Source organism: Hoplias malabaricus, chromosome 2, assembly GCF_029633855.1.
Source record: "Hoplias malabaricus isolate fHopMal1 chromosome 2, fHopMal1.hap1, whole genome shotgun sequence".
Classification (NCBI taxonomy): Eukaryota; Metazoa; Chordata; class Actinopteri; order Characiformes; family Erythrinidae; genus Hoplias; species Hoplias malabaricus.
Window position 1 is genome coordinate 68,456,601 of NC_089801.1, and position 18,832 is coordinate 68,475,432.

Here is an 18,832-nt window from a genome sequence, read left to right on the forward strand (position 1 = left end):
TTTACTAAGAAAATAACACTGAAGCTCAATTCTCAACTGCAATGGAAAAAGCACCCTCCCAGTCAAGGTGGCAGACACATTTCAAACAAAACATTATGGTTTCCTTTTAAGTGAGAGTCACACAAGCCAGAAGGTGTTAGCTGCCTACTGCTAAAGCAATCTTGAATCTTGATTTGCTCTTAGAGAAACTGGATATGCTCAATAAGTGTTCGAAACTATACATGCTGTGTTAAAGCTATGCTGAATGGAAAATCTTCAAGATTAGGCTATATTAATGAACTTAATCCATGAATGTAAAGCTAATGAGTTGTAGCTATTTATGCAACTGAATCAGTTTTTATTATGGGGCCACATGTACATTACATTAATCAAGTCAAGTTACGTATTTTCAGTAAACCCATTATTTGAGGCTATACTACACCATCTACATCAAACTCCAGCTCACCGCGCATATCGTCCGTTCCCTTGACGACAATGTGGGCATCAAGTTCCTGCAGTTGAGCATGGAGCGAATCAAGGCGGCGGCTCGAGCTTCGCAATTGGCTGTCAACCTGTTGGGCATTGCGCTTGTCAGTGGTGGCCCGCCGCAAGTTCTCTGCTCCTTCCTTGATCTTTAACTCCTTGCGGATCTCACGGCGGATTTTTTCTCGCTGCTCGTCTAGTCTCTGCTGTATGCTAGAATCCGAGAAATCTGAGCTTTGGTCCAGGCCCAGCTGCTCCAAGACAGACAACCCACCAGGGTCACTCTGAAGAGAGAGAGAGAGAGAGAGAGAGAGAGAACAGGTTTGTAAAGACCTCAGCAAACTGATAACACGGTCCCTATGCTTACGGTAGAGAGGACACCTATAAAGTCATCTATGGCAAATTCTGGGATACCATGTATGATCAGAGAGAGGACGGTTGGCTCAAACAACTTGGTATACAGTCAACTAGGAAGATGGAAATACCCTAAATGAGGGGCTTTTTTGTGTGTGAAGGTCCACCATTGCAACTTTCTTTAATTCACATTGAAGTGGGGACATGCCAGTATTAAAATGCTAGCAATGCCATTAAAAGGCACATTACACAAAGTGAGCTGAAGACAAGAGGTGATGATTACTGTACTTCTCGTCATGCCTGAAATAAACTGTACTGAACTGAGAGAATTTGAAATGCTTAGATCAAGCCCAGCTTATTTTTTTTTTTTTTTTACCAGTGATATAAGAGCTTTTTTGTTGCAAAGTGGAGGTCTGTACTCTTTCACTTCTCAATAATGTGCTATCAACACAATTCACTTCACAGTTCAAATGTGAATGTCCAGATCTAATGAACAAATCTAACCTCTAAATGCATTAAAAGGGAAGAAGTTAAAAAGAAAAGCCTTAAAAACAAACCCAAACTTGGCTAGTTGTGAATGAACTGGAGAAATGTGACAAAATCCCATTCTTCAAGTAGTGTGACGCTGTATGTGAAGCATCTTCAAAAGAATATAACAAAACAGTTGAGAATTCAAAGCAAATTCTCTCACAAAAAGACTTCAAAATAAAACGGCCCTGACGAGGGACACTGGACTGTAAACACAGAAGTGGTTGTGTCTGAGGTTGTGCCTCAAGACCAAAATATCTTCGACAGGAAAAGACAACATTGACATACAAAAAGAGAAACGCTGTTAAAGCACAGATATTAAATGATGGCAGACTGATCAGACATGCAAAAGCAAATGCACAATAAGCTGTAAATCCTCTAAAAAGCACTGGGACAGCAGATCGGTTCAAAACTACCAAAGTGTTTTCCAGGAACTGGAGAGATATGAATCCAGTGGAAAAAAAAACATCTGTTTACTCATATTTCTGGTAAGCCAGGAAGCTGCACAGTACATTAACTATCTTTGCAGGCTGCTGTATATTTTATATTAATACAAAAGTCAAAACACTTTAGGTTAACATCAATGAAAAATATTCGGGGCCATATTTTTAAGAGAATTTACAACACAAATTACTACAGGAATGAAACCTTAAGTGGACTATCATTTATGTCACTAGCCAAGTTAAAATCTAGCCTGTTAAACTTATTTACCACAGCACGCCTTCAGTAACCAACCAAATCATGTCTACTCTTCTCACGCTTTCTAGCGGTTCAAAGCACAGCTGAAATTCATGGAAAGCAGAAAAACTCGCCGCACTAAACGTTTGCACTTCACCTGTGTGTCCAGGTAATCCCAGTGATCCCAGTGGTCCCATTGGTCCCATTCTCCCGACCAACACATGCTGTTTACTCCAGCCTTGCTTACTATCCACTAACCAGTAATGAGACGCAAACATAGAGTGTGAACGAGAGTGAAAGAGAAAAAAAGAGAGAGGGGGGTTGGGGGAGAGGGGCAGAGAGAGACAGAGACAGAAAGGAAGGGAAAGCCATGGTTGGGGTCACCCTCCCTGGGCAGGATATCCGGCTGAGCCTCAGCACGGTCACTTCCTGTTTCCTGTCGAGTTCGCCAGTGGTTTGGTGTTTTGGTGGTGAGTCAGAACCACACCAATGAAACAGATCTTACTTAATTTAAACACGTACATATGTATGCAATATAAATATGAACACCATTTGTCCTTTTGGCAGTAATATGGACAATGTAACATATGTTACTCACTGTAAAAAGATGCATATATTTGAATCAAGTGAATTCCATCCAACGCTATTGTTGCTGTAGAATGGAATCTGCAATAATATCTATACATATACCATATATGAGCAAATCATCAGTGTTCCACTGGTACAAACTGCATAAACAGTCCAATTGCTGAGAGGGAGAGAGAAGAAAAAGGAAAGGGATGGATGCTCATGAACAAAAGGGAAAACAAATTAAACAGCAAAAGAGTAAGCAGAGAAAGAGAGAAAGAAGGAAAAAAAGAGAAGAGAGGGGAAGAGGGGATGGAGTTTTTGTGATGGTTAAGAGGGGGATTCGAGAGGGAGATATAGACATCATTAGCTCATATTACAGGACGTAAACACAAGTCCCGAAGAGGCCCCTTCTTTAAATGCACCCAATTGTAGATTCACTTAAAAACAGACCAGTAAAATAACAGCAACAACCAACACACATTCTCTTATTAGGACTACCAATGACACAAGGAAGAATTACACAGAGGCACATATGAGAAAGACCTGCTTAGCAGGTTTCTACATTATCAAAGCAAACCGTAATATAACACAATCAGTAAACAACCACGTTGCAAGAATACACAGCAATTCCTAATGGCACCAGAAAACAATGTAAATGGAACATAGGGACACTTTCCCTAGTCAAAGGCCTAACATGATTTATTGCTCCTCACAATTATGGTGTAGTGCTATTTTAACCACTAAACCACAATGAAAACTGATGCTTTTATTTTGTAAAATTTTATGATTACAATTTATAATATATAAAATATAGATCTTTTTTCTTCCCACAAAAAAAAGACAGTAAGCATAACAATAACTTTAAATAAAATCCAAATCTATCTACTAACATAGGTACTATTTTTGCTTTAAAGAAAACGTTCACAATTTTACTCAAAAAACACTTCTTTATAAAATTTAGAAGATGTTTCCTTAACCATTTGCTGGTCACCAGTCTGTTTTCTGATGTTTTTACGAAACTCTAGTATCAGTAAATGACTGATTAAAAAAAAAAAAACCAAACAAAACAAAACAAACAAAAAAAAAAAAACAAATGGTCTCAGTCCAATATGCTAGGACTCTCTATATATAGATTGACGCTAAATTTGGAGGAACACTAACTGCAATAAAGTAAACACACAGAAAGTGCTACAAAACTAAACAATTCTAATTAAAAATTTATTTCTGTGGTAATTTTAACAGTAAATAAAAACTTACTAACAAGTTAAACTTCAGCATGAATGACTTCTGTTAAGGCCAGGGACAACTGCAGTTTTCAAAAATTTGTTTCAAAAGTTTAGTATAAAGTAATAACCCTTCCATTTCTAATTATGTACAGCCATATGACTGCAGGCAGAGAAGTTGGAATAACTGGCTCATTTCTCATGTCCTCAATTCAACATGACAATGTCCAGTATACTATCTACTCTGCCTTTCCGAAAACTTGGATGATGCATTTAAAAGGATAAACAGGTTAATATATATTGAAGTATGCAAAATTAAAGGGTGCTTCAGAGTTTGATTATATTACCATGACAACATCAAACAAACATTATGTTTTAGGGACCATGCTCAACTTACTTGACCATCAATGGGCACAGCAGGAAAGTCTTTTTGTTTTGTATTTTTTAATTTTTTTAAGGAGCCAGATTAGACGTACATATGATATCACAATCCATGGTCTCCTAATCCAGCCATCCAAAAGAGTTTCGTTTCCTGGACTTTGCAGTCACTAGCAGGCGGCCTATCGGTTCAGTAGGTCAGTCAACTTCCAGTGACCAATTACAACAGTGCCGGAAACTGTAATCCAGGTCTGAGTTTGAATACTTCTACTCTACTGAATAACTTGTTTAAAATGATAAACATTTGTGTTATTATTAACAAACTTAAAAATTTTATAACGATTGACTGGCAATTAAAAAGGACTTTTGTCTACTGAATATTGCCTAACCTTACATAAGAGTCAAGCTAGTTGATATATAACCGTGCCTGAGCTGAGAAATGGACGTCCTGCTCAACTATGGGCAAGTGGTTAGCAGTCTATAGACATGAATGTATACTATAATGAATTCATGAAGGAATAAATAAATGTGTGTACATTTTGAACGCATGCAGACAGAGCGGGTGAGAGATAGAGAGAATCTAAGTAACAGGGAGAGTGTCTAAGTTACAGTGAGAGAGACACAAGCAAAGTCAATTCTATTATTAGCTTAGTATTAACACCCACAGGACAACACACAAAGGTGGACTGGAGGGTTAGTGAGCTTTCTGCAGGCTCAAATGAGGCAAACACCAAGCTGAGCTAAGTAAAATCCCCATGGGTTCAATTTAAGGCTACCTTAAATTAACTAGAAATAAATCCATCTGAACCTCCAAAGAACAGCAACAGGCAATGCTAGAAGCAAACAGCAACTCACACTAGGGCTGTTGCAATAACACACTACTGACCAGCCAGCCGCAAGGAATGGCAAGCAACAGTCACCACCGCAACATGTACATGTTTTTCTATTTTTTTTTGCATGGTCCTTCTTATTTCACAAAAAAAAAGAGTGCAATTACCCCCAAAAGTTAAAGTGCTGCTGCTGAACGCAAGCGGTCTAACTTATTTTTCTGCTTGACCCCAAACCTTGAGTGGTACTTTGTAGTCATTAGCACAGCCACTGGTCATAAAGCCATACTATGGTAAACTAGTTACCACAGAAGGCAACGAAGAAATTCTTTGAGTTGTAAACATTTACTCAGCTAATGTTGTGTGGTTTAAATGTCACTGTTGGCAAATTTATTAGATGTGGGGTGTCTCACGTTTTCGACATTGTTTAGGATTTTAAACTCTTGTAGTGCTGGCCTGACATTAGTTAGCAGGATGTTCACATCTCTGCAAGAGAAATGCACATCTCCAAAACACAAAAAGACATGACTCAACCATAAGCCATTACAGTAGCTTCAAAAATACATGAGTCACTTACTGTAAGGGAGGATGAGAGGCCAAGCTTGACTCATAATGAGACATAGAGAAGAGGGCTTCACAGCTGCTCCAACACCACACACAGCCTGTGTCTATTCTAGTAGAGTTGGTGTTATGGAAATCATGTTGGTAATGACTGAAAACCAAATAACGTATTTTCACCACAAGGCTAAATCAGCAGTTTTATCCTGACCCAAGAGATGCTTTGATTCTTAAATCTGCTAGTTCTGCACTGGAGCTAAAATGCTAATTTAGCTAACAATGTATGAACATTATGAATTAGTGCTGTGCTAACTGTGCCAAAATCACTTCACATTTCACTCAGCTGTTAAACTAATTAGCAAACATAAACAGACGTGCTAATGTGGTTTCAAATTAATACAGGCGGAAATTCAGGTTTCAAAATGGCTGCTACTACAGTTTTTGTATGTAAGCTTTTTAATGCTACATAATTCTGTCATTTCAACATATAACTGTATATCACACTGTCAGAAACCACACAAGAATGTCTAAGTTAACTCAAAATGAAAGTAGCAAAGTTGTCTTGGCTGATCAGAGGCATTTCCTGGAATTTTGTTATGAAACATCCAGATGTGACAGCTGATGGGTTAAGTTACTTGCGATATAACAAGTACTCTGCAAATACGTGCACTAAAAATACGCACATTTTTGGAGGGCGTAACTACTTGTTAACAGATCACATCACAGATTGTCATCCACATATAAACTTGATTTTATCTGAAAAAGCCCCAACACCAATAAAGTACTCCATGAAATCTGTATGGTATTTTTAAAGTAAAATAAACAAAATATTAGCAAAAGTTATAGGCAAATCTTATAGAATAAGATTATATAAGATATCCTTAGAACAGTATAGAAACAAATCTGACGTTAATGCTGTGTTTCAATACTGGTATTTAAAAAAATGTACCAGTGCCACGTCTTGGTTATTCAAATCCAGTATTCATTAATCCAATTCAATAATCAAATGAAATGCTATTAATGTTTTCTCTGTACCCAGAGCATAGTTAGATGTTAATCTTTGTGACTCGAAACGCAGTTTGGGAAGTGGCCTAGTGTGCCTTTAAAGTCTGAATGATCACATTGTCCAAAATATCTGCCTTTAAAAATGTGAGTAGTACCATTCATTCAATAATTAATTTGTCTTCGGTAACCACTTTGTCCTGATCAGGGTCATGGTGAGCCCAGAGCCTACCCAGAATCAGTGGGCACAAGTCAGGAACTGTTTTATGATTCCCAATACCAATTGCAAAACCACTGCAAAAAATAAATCAATGATTGAATGAATTTCTTTATACTCTCTTTTATCTGGAAAAAATAAATAAACAAATAAATCTTCAAGCAACAACAGTGGAGTGGACCTTTTAATGTTATCTTCTATCAGTAAGAAACAAAAACTGATAACCCTATTAAAAAATAAACCATATTGTGCACCCACACACAATGAAATGTATAATAACAATTAAAATAATATTAATAACAATAAGAACGACAAATTTATGATGGCATAGCATTTCTATTTCAGTGACAAGCTGTCTGAAATATGTAAAAATAAAGTTGTGCAAATATTTTTTATATTGTGTATTTACTTTAATGTAAAAAAAAAATAAAATAAAAAAAATCTCAAAATAAATAGAACAAGATACTTTTTTTCCCTTTTGAACCACTAACTAAAATGAAGTTTATTTGTACTTTTCTGAACAGTTTTTTTTTTCTGTTACTTATGCATAGTTACATTTGTACTATAACTTTTCCACATGGTGAACAACTTTTACGCTGTGCCACACTTTGATTACAAAATACCAAGCTTGGTGTTTAGACCAAGCAGGTTATTGAACTTCTTTCCGTTCCACCTTAAATGCCACCTCTGAACAACTCAAAATGTCTATTTTTATAGGTCGAAACATTACTCTGCTCTTTAAATGTGTTTTTAACTGTGACCATCTGGAGCACAATGACTTTATACAGAGTTGAACTCTTCACCATCTTAACTACATTGTGCTGATAGTAGTGGCAAAACTTATTCTATTACTGATGCCATCTAATGCAGTGACACTGTTTAAACACCAGTTTGTAAACCTCAACAGTCCTTTTGACTACCAGTGTGGTTAGGAGGTTTTGCAACAACATGATTACAGTCATATATTCAAATGTGCAATTATACTGTGCGAATACTGAAGAGTGAAACTGCAATTCATACCAAATTATAAGCTTTGTTGGAGTATAGCACAAAATTCTAAACAATGAAGGAAGGAGATTGTTGTTGCTAGTGTTATGCATATATCAGTTATATACAAATCGAGGCAGAGAAAAAAAAATTAGGAGTGAGATTAACTTCCTAGAGAGAGAGAGAGAGAGAGAGAGAGAGCGCGAGCGAGCTGAGGCAATGTTGAAAAATGTCGGTCAGAGGGGAAAGAGGAGGCAGCAGTGGAGGAAGAGAAACAGAGAGAGTTGAAGAATATGCCACAGTGCGGCTGAAACAGGGGAAAGTGGCAAACACGGAAGAAAGAAGATAAACACAAAAACAATAAAGGCAAAGGAAGTTTCTAGGTATTCTAATAGTATAAACCTATGAGCCCACAATCCTCAAATTTCACCATAATTTATTTGTTTTGGTACAATAAAAATTGGTTTTAAAAAAATAATAATAAAATAAAGACATTTTTGTGAGTGTTTTACATTTGGAAATATTTCCTATTTTGGCCAGGCAATATATCTATACTGCACTGACGGTACGAGTGCACAATGTATGTACATGATGTATTTACACAATATCGGAGCTCTTGTGGAAACCCATTATTACGTGGCCTACCCCGTGTGTGGTGTCGCTCAGTTCTGGGTGGCCCACAACGTCCGTCGGGTGTTTTTCTGTAGGGGCGTCTCCTGTGCCCTCTTCAGTTGCCATAATGGCGTCTCCCTCCTGCTGACTGCAGTATAGACCAACTCTTTTCAAGTCCAAAAATGCAAGGCCTGCTTCTAGTTTGAAGAGACCAGAGTAGTACAAAATAAAGTCGCAGATACTCGTAAAGGGGAAAATGAGTTATTTTGTGATGAGTCAAAAAAGCAAGAAGTAGGATGTCAATGCTCCACCCCATGACTTCCTGAACACTGAGAGAGAGCAATACACACAACATACATTCAAAGAATACCATGTGTTGCAAGACTGCTGCTGATGGGCAGCACCGAGGCAGCTGTCAGCAGAGATACACACTGCTGAGCCCGAGATAAATACAAAGCACAGTGCAAGCATGTCAGATTAACAGTGCTAATCCAGGATTGTCTGCTTGTGATCCTGTTTGTAGTTTTATTAAAAGGCAGAGCACTGTAGATCAGCACAAGGAGTTGGTTTAAAGTCTCCTTAACATAGAAATTTCGAATTAATTTCTAGCACTGAACCAAGCAAAGTCGGAAGTGCTGATTCAAGTGCAGTTTAATGCTATATTGCCAACACTAAGACCCAACTGATGCATATTGACAGACAAAAACAGGTTTTATCACTATCGTCAAAAATATATAGCAGCTATAACTACTGATTTTTTTGGATTAAACAATGCTGTGATTAAAAAAAAAGTCTCCCGACCACAGGGACACGTAGATGACACGTAGATGTTATACCACTGGAGAAGTCCCTAAAGTCTTTTTCACACTTGCACGGTTACCTGGAAATTTAGAAATGTGCCTAAACTTTTACCTAAGCTTACAAGAAAATCTAGTAAAGCTACGTATTCTTAAATTATTATAGTTGTTGGCCATGTTCTTATGTAGCGTAGGTACCCAAGGTTCTGGCCACTTTAATTACAATATTGTAAATCTTAGCTAACTGTAAATAAATAGAAGTACTTTACTCACTCAAATCAACGTTTTTCAGGAGTCAAATATGTGTAGATTAATATTCAAGACTTGCTTGATATGTTTTTAGGTTAAAACGCTTTTGTTTAAGTAGGTGCCAATACTGCTAAGATTATTGGCGCCCCCCTAACTTCGGCCACCTCCCCTGCTTGTGACAGTCAAACGAGACAGTTGCTACCACATTCGGTGGTTTTGAGAGGTTCACAATGAGATTACGTTTGTTCTGTATTGGTATCCGTACTCTATATGTAAGGATTACAATGGCGGTAGATTTTCCACTCAGAAAAAAGGAAGCTAACCGGTAAGCTAACTTTTACACTGAGGGAAATATCTGTCGCGAAATGGAAATGTGTTGTGTTCCACATGCAGTTTTGCACACAAAGAATTACAGCACTGTTAGAGATACTTAAATATTGTTTAGATGTGTGATTTCATGTGTTTAAATGCCCTACTAAGGCTTGAACTTACGTTTTATTGTTTTACCCAGTGCGGAATTGCACCATATACGGCAGTGGCCGGAATTAGGGGACAGACAGATAGCTGCAATGCTAATGTAACCGATAAGTTATTAAATACTAACTTATCACACGTGGTTAAATACCACGTGTGACCCTTAAACTGTATTGGGTTGTTTTGTAACCACAAATAAAACTGTAGTTTCTGTGATATCTGGATAAAATTAGGGCTAAAAGTTATGTTACGCACATTAATGGTAATTAGCGCTGTTTTTTTTAGCTACTTGACATGCTTTAATCCAATTTTACAAATAAAAGTTTGACTTACATTTACATAGACCATATAAACAAGCATTTCAATGTGCACCATTGACTTTGCATGGTGGGTTTACCCCAGATCAGTGGTATCATGAGTCCAGGTGGCAGTTACGCATATGTTTTAACATCTGGCAGAGCCTCAATTTACAACTGCCTCATAAAAATAAAAATCCACCCAGAAAGTAAATATCTGCTTCTTGCCCTTTAAGCTCAACTACACTGCTATTAGTAGTAGAATATGATCTAGCCAAAAATGAGTTTTTCTAGAACTCCACTCCTTAGCTTCGGGGCTAGTTGCAACTGCTCCAGGGTAATAACCATTTTAACTAATTATTTTTCGACAGCGAGTTGTTTCCCAGCTTTTATTCACTTTCAGGCATTCAAGGTAAACATAACTCCAGGAGTAAACAACAGAACAGAGCGTTACAGCGAGGCACACAGCTTCTTAGCGCACGCACATGCGAACGCAAACACACACACACATTAATGCAACACCCTGAAAAACTGTGTTTGGTATTCTAATAATTCATCTTGTTCAGTTTCTGCCAAAAATGTTCATATCATTTCATCCCTAATTACTATTCTCTGGTTACTTAATTAAGCATTCAAATGTGTGTGGCATTTTACAGCATGAAATCCTGGCGTTCCAGACTAGTTCCTCCCACAGTCCGAAAACACACATGTTGATAGGTGGATGTGTCCATAGATGTGAGATGGATCTGCTTATTCAGACATACAGTAATTAAACCTACCTAAACTTAGCACATAAAGTAAGGAAGTTTGAGTTTGGTAGATTATTTATTTGTTGTAACAATGCTTCTGGGCAATAAATCTTATACAGTTGAAAAGCCTGTTAATTTCCCTTTAAATGGTGCCACATTTGTAGGGAACATGCATTTGTGGGATGAGCAGGAGAGCTGAGTATGTGGGTTGCGCCCATGAAAAATTTGCCAAATTCTCTCTGCCAAAGCCAAACAGGTTATTCTGACATTGACTTGTTTGTTGTGTGGTGAACTAAATGAATGAAGAAACTTAACAATTTAACAGTTTATTCATTTAACAAACAGTAGCCTCAGCAGTGTGTGAATGAACCATACAACGCCACAACAGCCTGGCACCTCCTCCTCCTCATGCTGCTCACAAGTCTGCCATCATTTTCAGAGAGGATTTGGCCAATTTTTCATGGGTGCAACCGACATTCTCAACTCTACTGCTCATCCCACAAAAGCATGTTCCTTACAAATGTGGCACCATTTAAAAGGGAAATAAACAGGCTTTCCCGCAGTATTTATTGCCAGGAAGCATTGTTATAACAAAGAAATAACCTACCAAACACAAATTTCCTTACTTTTCGTGCTAAGTTTTATATCAAAGTTATAAAAAGGGTGTTTCAGTTTGGATGGCTTTACAAATGAGGAATAATACTTGACAGCAAAGCTCATTTACATATCGCAGTCTTAAAAGCACTGTAACAATGCAGCGGAAGTATTATTTACATCATGCAATTAACAAAAGCTTTTAGAACAAGATCAGCCAGGTTTTGGGTTTAACACTAAATGGGGCACAAGGGGGTGCTTCCAATGTTTTTTAAAAAACAAACAAACAAACCTGTGGTTCCTTGAGCAATTCCTGTCAGTTTAATGCACCGCTTTCCATCAGCAACAACATATCTCAGTGCTGCTGTCACTGCTTAAGGGTGAGAGAGGACACAGAACAGAATAAGGGATAAGAAAGTGAGAGGAGGAGAGGAGAATGAGGGAGGAGAATGGAAAGGAGCTCAAGAAGAAAGCTGCTAACAGAAGGAAGGGAAAATTTAGAAAATGGAAGAGGAAAAGAGGCCAAGAAGCAATAAAAGAGGCCGGAAGTGATGGACCATTAAGTAGCCTGGGGGGGGGACAGTTATGTTCTGCAGTAACTTAAAGAAAAATAATTGTATTGGGTCAGACATGTACAACTCTACTCTAATCTGACTATTTTACTGATTTAATGTTATATTTAACTCGATTACTGTTCTTGAAAATTGCTTTGCAGTATAATTACTGCATGTAGCCTATGGGCGAGGGTCTTCAACGGGTGCTTTAAACACTCTCTTTGCGCCCACTCAGCCTTAAATTGACCTGAATACACAAACACACACATCAGTCACGTCTGAGGACCATGTCTAAAAGCCCTCCCTTTAATGAAGATGTAATGGTGCAATAATGTGGCTGGCTATAAATAGACTAGAATCGAGATTGTGAGACTTTGTGAGAGAGAGAGAGAGAGAGAGAGAGAGAGAGAGAGAGAGAGAGAGAGAGAGAAAGAAAGAAAGAAAATAGGTCTGTGTTTGTCTGGGAGGGTGCATACCACCTCTGAGTCACACTAAAACCCCTCAGACAAAGCTGCCAAAAGTGTAAACACATTTATATGGCACACCCACTTATATGTGCGAACAATTTTGTCATAGGGAAATGAATCACCTAAAAACCTTGTGTTTCAATGAGTGATGATTTAAGTAATGTTTAAGACCAGCAAAAAAGTTAATAGTGTCAAATACTAAATGTAAAAGTATATTAACTAATTTTCATTCATTCATTCATTCATTATCTGTAACCCTTATCCAGTTCAGGGTCGCGGTGTGTCCAGAGCCTACCTGGAATCATTGGGTGCCAGTCCTTCACAGGGCAACACACACTCACACATACACACCTACGGACACTTTTGAGCCGCCAATCCACCTACCAATGTGTGTTTTTTGACTGTGGGAGGAAACCGAAGCACCCGGAGGAAACCCACGTGGACACAGGGAGAACACACCATTCCTTACATACACCCGGAGCGTGAATCAAACACACAACCTTCAGGTCCCTGGAGCTGTGACTGCGACACCTACCTGCTGCGCCACCGTGTCGCATGTTATTAACCAATTTGCATTTGAATTATTATACTTTTCTATAAGATTTTTTTTTTAACTGTTAAAACATCCTTACTCACTCCTAATAATACCATTATTAGCATCTAGTGTAATGATGATGTTATTATTAGTGATGCTCGGTGATGTCAGTATTATATCCGGGATCATCAATACTGTGCCAATGCTTTGTTTCTGCTATTTCAAGCCAACAACAGCTGACCCCATTTTCACTTATTTATATATTACTGTATTGTTTAATAGTGATAAAAATGACGTTTCTTTGCATTTCTTTTCTCTACGTTAAATTTATTTATTATTATTATTTTTTTTTTTGCTTGAGAACTATTATTTTATTTTAATTGTTCATTAAAAAAGGGAGTTTAAAGCTGTGACCTTCTGTAATTTAGAAATATGAATATCAACAGATTTGTACCTCTATAAATATTGGCATCAGCTCACAACAATTCTCCTATTGGTGCATGCATGTTTATTATTGTTGTATTACTCTGCATAACTGTCCGTTTGAATGGATCTTATGTTATGCAATGTAAAGCTATCACGATCAGGGTTAGGAGGTCTTGGTATAAATGGGTTAACTGAATGCCCACTTCCTGCTCTGGGTTACGCAGTTCAACTTCTGATTTCAAAAGAAGCAGACACAAGGCTTGTGCATTCAAGCAACACACACACACACACACACACACACACACACACACACACACACACACACACACACACACACACACACACACACACACACACACACACACACACACACACACACACACACACACACACACACACACACACACACACACACACACACACACACACACACACACACACCTCTATTCTGTTGCCATAACTTGTGAGAATGCCAGCATTTCTGGGTCCAGTTAAACCCTCAGGGGATAAACTAAAAGACAGAAAGAAAAGGAAAGGGAAAGAGGATGGAACAGAGAGAGAGAGAGAGAGAGAGAGAACACTAGGGACACGTTTAAAGTAAAAGAACGATAACTTGCAAAAGAGAAAAATAACACATCAATACAATTAAAGTAGTCTAAAGTAGTTCTGCAACGGTTGCAATGAATGTACACACGTGTGGGAAGACTGCGGAGAAGTCAATTATATCTGCTTTATCTATATTATACAACTGAAACTTACACCAATCATATCTGATTTCTCTAAAGTCTGGTGTTTTCCCACACTTTTGCTGCAGTAACAGCCTCTGCTCTCATCTGTGGGCATGAACTCCATGATGGAACAATGCTGTAAGGATTTGACCGCATTCAGCCACAAAAGCATTAGTGAGGTCAGTTGCTGACACTGAGTTAGTTATGAATCGCAAAAACCCCTCCAACTCATTCTAATGGAATTGGATGGTGCTTCCCCTCTCCAGAGAACACAGTTGAATAAAGCCACGGGGCTTCATACCCCTCTTGCTGACAGTTTTCATTGAGCACGGTGACAACACCCTTTCTATTGGCATAAATATAACACTTAAAAGCTATGTGGGCATGCCTGGGTTCACCCTAAAATAGAGCTTTAAAGTACAAGTGTCTGACCACTCGCTTTCTGTGTGCAACTGTGTTTTCAATCACTACATATTTAAAAAAAAAAAAAAAAAAAACCTTCATGCTGCTTGAAGTACTGGGTGCACTGTAATAGCTTAAAAGGCTGAAACAGCTCTTGTGTTGCCCCAGCATTTTAGGACTAGCTTTAAAGATAAGATTCACAAATCTACTCAGAGTTGTAGGAGAAGAATACAAATAATGCGGAAGCTTTCAACTCACACTGACCGCAGCTGCTGGCCTAACGCTCTCATTCTAACACTCTTGGCCACGTCAAGCTTTTTTCACCAACAAAACAAATGCACACAGAGAAACATCTGGAGGATTCCTCACATTCCTCAGTGGTGACTACAGATGTAGTCCAGTAGGTGGACACACCTCCAGAGGAAGGAAAGAGGGATGATGGAAAGTTTGAGAGATTGAGCAGCAGAAGAAAAGAAAACGAGGAGTGTTCATAGAGGAAGGGAAAAAGCACTCCAAATGTGTGATTTTCATATTTTCAAACGATAGTGTACACAATCATAATACATATGCACTGTCAAGAATGCGTAGATAATAACACAGTGCCAAAGTACAACAGTGGAGTAACAGGTTTAAACGTACCATTTTTTTTAACCAGAGAAAATTATTTTTGGTCAATACCCCTCCAGGATAGAATTCTGATCTTTATTTACACTGATCTCCAGTCAGTTATCATCAGTTACGGACCCTCACCGATGCTCATTACACTGCCCCCTCTCCTCCGTACTCTCAGTTTAGAAAACATGGCAGAGTCCAGTATATGCCCAAGCACAAAGATACGTATACACAGATATACAGTGGTAAAAAACATTTGAATAAACACCTGTCCAATAAAAACCAGGCATCTCCATTTTTGTCCATTTTTAGTTTACTACATTATTTGAACACAGCAGCTGGCCTTCACCTTGGGTACACATTTTATGATGAATGGACCAATAGAAATGCTGCTAATGCTTACTAGGTATATATCCTACATGGACATGAGCATTTGGCCAAACACAATCACACTAAATCCACTAACACTGGTGGAAAGAAATGGCAAAAGAGCACAATGAAGAGCTCTGGCGGCAGGAGAAAACACACAGTTCTTGGCAGAAAATGACTATCTTTGTGTGTGTGTGTGTGTGTGTGTAAACACAGTGCACAGAGTTCATTAGAGAGTTCACTGTGCAAAGAGCCTTCTGCTGTTGGTCTTCAGGGGACTTCAATCGGTTTCAGCAGTGAGTGTGTGTAAGTGCTATGAGCAAAAAATGAATGGTCTCATTGTAGTGCATTCAAAGACAGAGGCGGAAAAAAAGTAAGACTTCTTAGCTTCTATTGTTTACTCGCAAACACACGTGCTCACAAACAAGCCAAAGACATGTGAATGGACACCACTATCAACGATACACTCTAGGTTACAGAATTAACTCAAACTTAAAATACTAACATTTAAACCTTAGACCTTCATAATTAACTCTCCCTGATTTTTTATTAATGAAGTGTCTTTCATTTAACTTTTTTCATAGAAACAACTGTAAATGATCAAACTAAGCTTCTGGGTGCATTCTAGAGTGCAGTACACTGATACAGGTTTATGAGAGGCTACACCGTCATAGACAATGCAGAGCAGACACTGGTGAGAATCGTGAGAAAACAAGCATACACCTATGTGCAAGGACTAGTTCTGCATGTGGTGTCATACACAAGTCAATAATTGCTGAGAATGGGTATTAACACTCGCACTGCTCACGCGCAAGGAAAATCAGACTGCCGTTAAGTCGACATTATTTTGCCAATACACGGTTAAACTAGCTGTCTTTAGTTTAAAGGTAAAATTCATTCAGACATGCACATGATTTGGTTAGATATTCGTAGTATAATTTCAGCCTGAGTACTTTTTTTCCTAGCGCAATGTACTTTTTTCCTTGTGTGCTATGAATCCCACAGCTCGATCATAGTGTTTCACTGCACTGAATAGCACCCCTTGTGGTAGATTCTTTTCCAGCTCTGTGAGTGAGATACAAGCCAGTTTCACAAAGTGCTTAAAAAAATTAAAGATAAACCTAAAACCTGAATTTCTTTTTCACTGTACAACGTACAACAAAATGTGTCTTCTAAATTTAACCAAGGATTGACAGAGGATGACAGTGCTGTTCCTTCACACCCACCAATCACCAATTTCACTGCTATTCGCGTGGTTTGAACTGGCTACCTTCCAGTCCCAAAATGCCAAGATCAGACTACTCAGTATTTTTGTCTTTCGTGTTGGTCACTATGTCAGATTAGAAAACAAAAATACATACAAGAGGTCATCGGGTTACGTCAGTCCCGAGTTACAATGTTTCGTGATTACGACACATCTCCCGTTTACTGTATAAAGCCTTGTTTCGACTTACGTGGTTTTGCGTCGTAAACGTCGTGACGCGAACTTCGTGTGTGGTGTGCGCGGCGGAAGAATACACGGTTACGCGGCTCGGGACCGAGGAGGATAGATGTTATCGACTTACACCGAACATTGGTTTACGGTGCAATGTAGGAACAGATCAACGTCGTAAGTCGAGGACCCCCTGTTTATAAATTCTTGTCATTTTTGGTTGGGAGTGTGGAAACATATTTACACCTACACAGACAAATCATCATTCACATTCTCTTTTCTTGTTTTTTTTTTTATTATTCATTCCATTAATTCATCTTGCAGATTACCTACTTTCGAGTGCAACATTGATGTTACAAGCTACAAATCACAAAATACAAGCAAGAATTTTGACCCTGTTCTGACTAGCCAATCGATACGCTGCCTGGTCACTAACCACTCAGAACGCTACGCAACGTGTAACCAATCAGTGAGCAAAAACCTCCAGGACCTTCTGTTTATCTGAGTCAGTAAACGCAGCTGTTTTAAATGTTGGGTTCTTTGTTTATGTATTATAAGATAGACCTTCCCAATATTAAGTCCTTGAAACATTGTGTCAGGAAGCACCAGTAAAAATCTGCCTCATTTTCCGTAACCCGACCAAGCAGGTCAGCTTCTCATTCCCCATCGTTTTGTTCAAATTTTCCTTTTCCAATCGAATAAAAAGCCGTATAATAATCTCTTTTTACACATGTGTAATGTGAATATTTTTTCGTAAGTTTAAAATATTTATGACAGTTATCTGACTCCAGACATACTGGCCAAAATTCCACTTAACAGAATGGGAAATTTCCAGTGTCAATACTTACAACATACTTTTGAGTTTCCGATATAAACTGTTCCACAGTCTAGCCCTCCGTTTCTGAATCTAATCAAAACTAGGTTAGTTGGAAATCAAAATCTTGACTCTAATCTATTTCGCCATATACATTCTCAGTAAACTTAAAAGTATTATTACTAACATCCTGTAAAGCTTGTCAAACTTTGAAACAAATGCTTCGCAAAACATATTCATAGGTCAATTACTTGTGACTGGCTGCAATTAAACAGTTTGTCTCAAAAGTAAAGAAACACCTATCTGATAACTGTTTGGCAGACAGTGATCCAACTTTAGACACAAGCTGTGGGGGCAGGGGGAAACTTGATCTGCCACTGTGCCCCCCGTCATACACAGGCCCATCTTTTATAAAGGGTGTTTCCTTTATTTTTAGGTTTCTTAATTATGAGACACCCTTGTAGAAAAAGAAAAGATAAAAGAAAGCATTCGGAATGGCAGCAAAAGATGTCTGCCTTTGTTATCTCTGCAGAATGTCCCATGAGAGCTGCGATGAATCACCTGATCTGATATGAAGGAAGTCTGGCAGGTGACAGCCCTGCCCCATGATCTGTTTCCTGTTTGTCAGGAAAGTTTAGGTCCATTCGGAGCCATAAGCCATGACTTCATTCGTGCCAGTTTACTCAAATACCTGAAGGTAAGATGACAGTATTAAATGTCTTTTAAAAAACACAGACAAGATTATTTAGCATTCGCCAATGGAGCCGGATCAGAATCACTTTGACTATACGTCACACTGCACTCACCATTTGTATCAGTATATATGCTGTACGATTATTCTGTTCATATTGTGCAGCGCTGGCACATAATGCTTCCCTGAAGGGGGGCTTTTTCCATTAAAATGTCCTGGTTACTGATGTGCTACTGTCAACCAGAAG

General features: G+C 38.4%; 1 protein-coding gene across 4 annotated transcripts in view; it reads right to left on the bottom strand.

The window, feature by feature from the left end:
- The window catches only part of pkn1a (protein kinase N1a), a 47,157-nt gene that overhangs the window by 17,425 nt on the left and 10,900 nt on the right, over positions 1–18,832 (bottom strand). For 2 of the 4 annotated variants that reach the window (XM_066661187.1, XM_066661186.1), the window contains one exon: positions 446–746. In XM_066661187.1, coding sequence (XP_066517284.1) covers positions 446–746 — 301 coding nt within the window. Of the gene's footprint in view, positions 1–445; positions 747–2,179; positions 2,249–8,429; positions 8,642–18,832 lie in introns of those variants that run through there. The other 2 variants (XM_066661184.1, XM_066661185.1) reach the window with 2 other exon arrangements.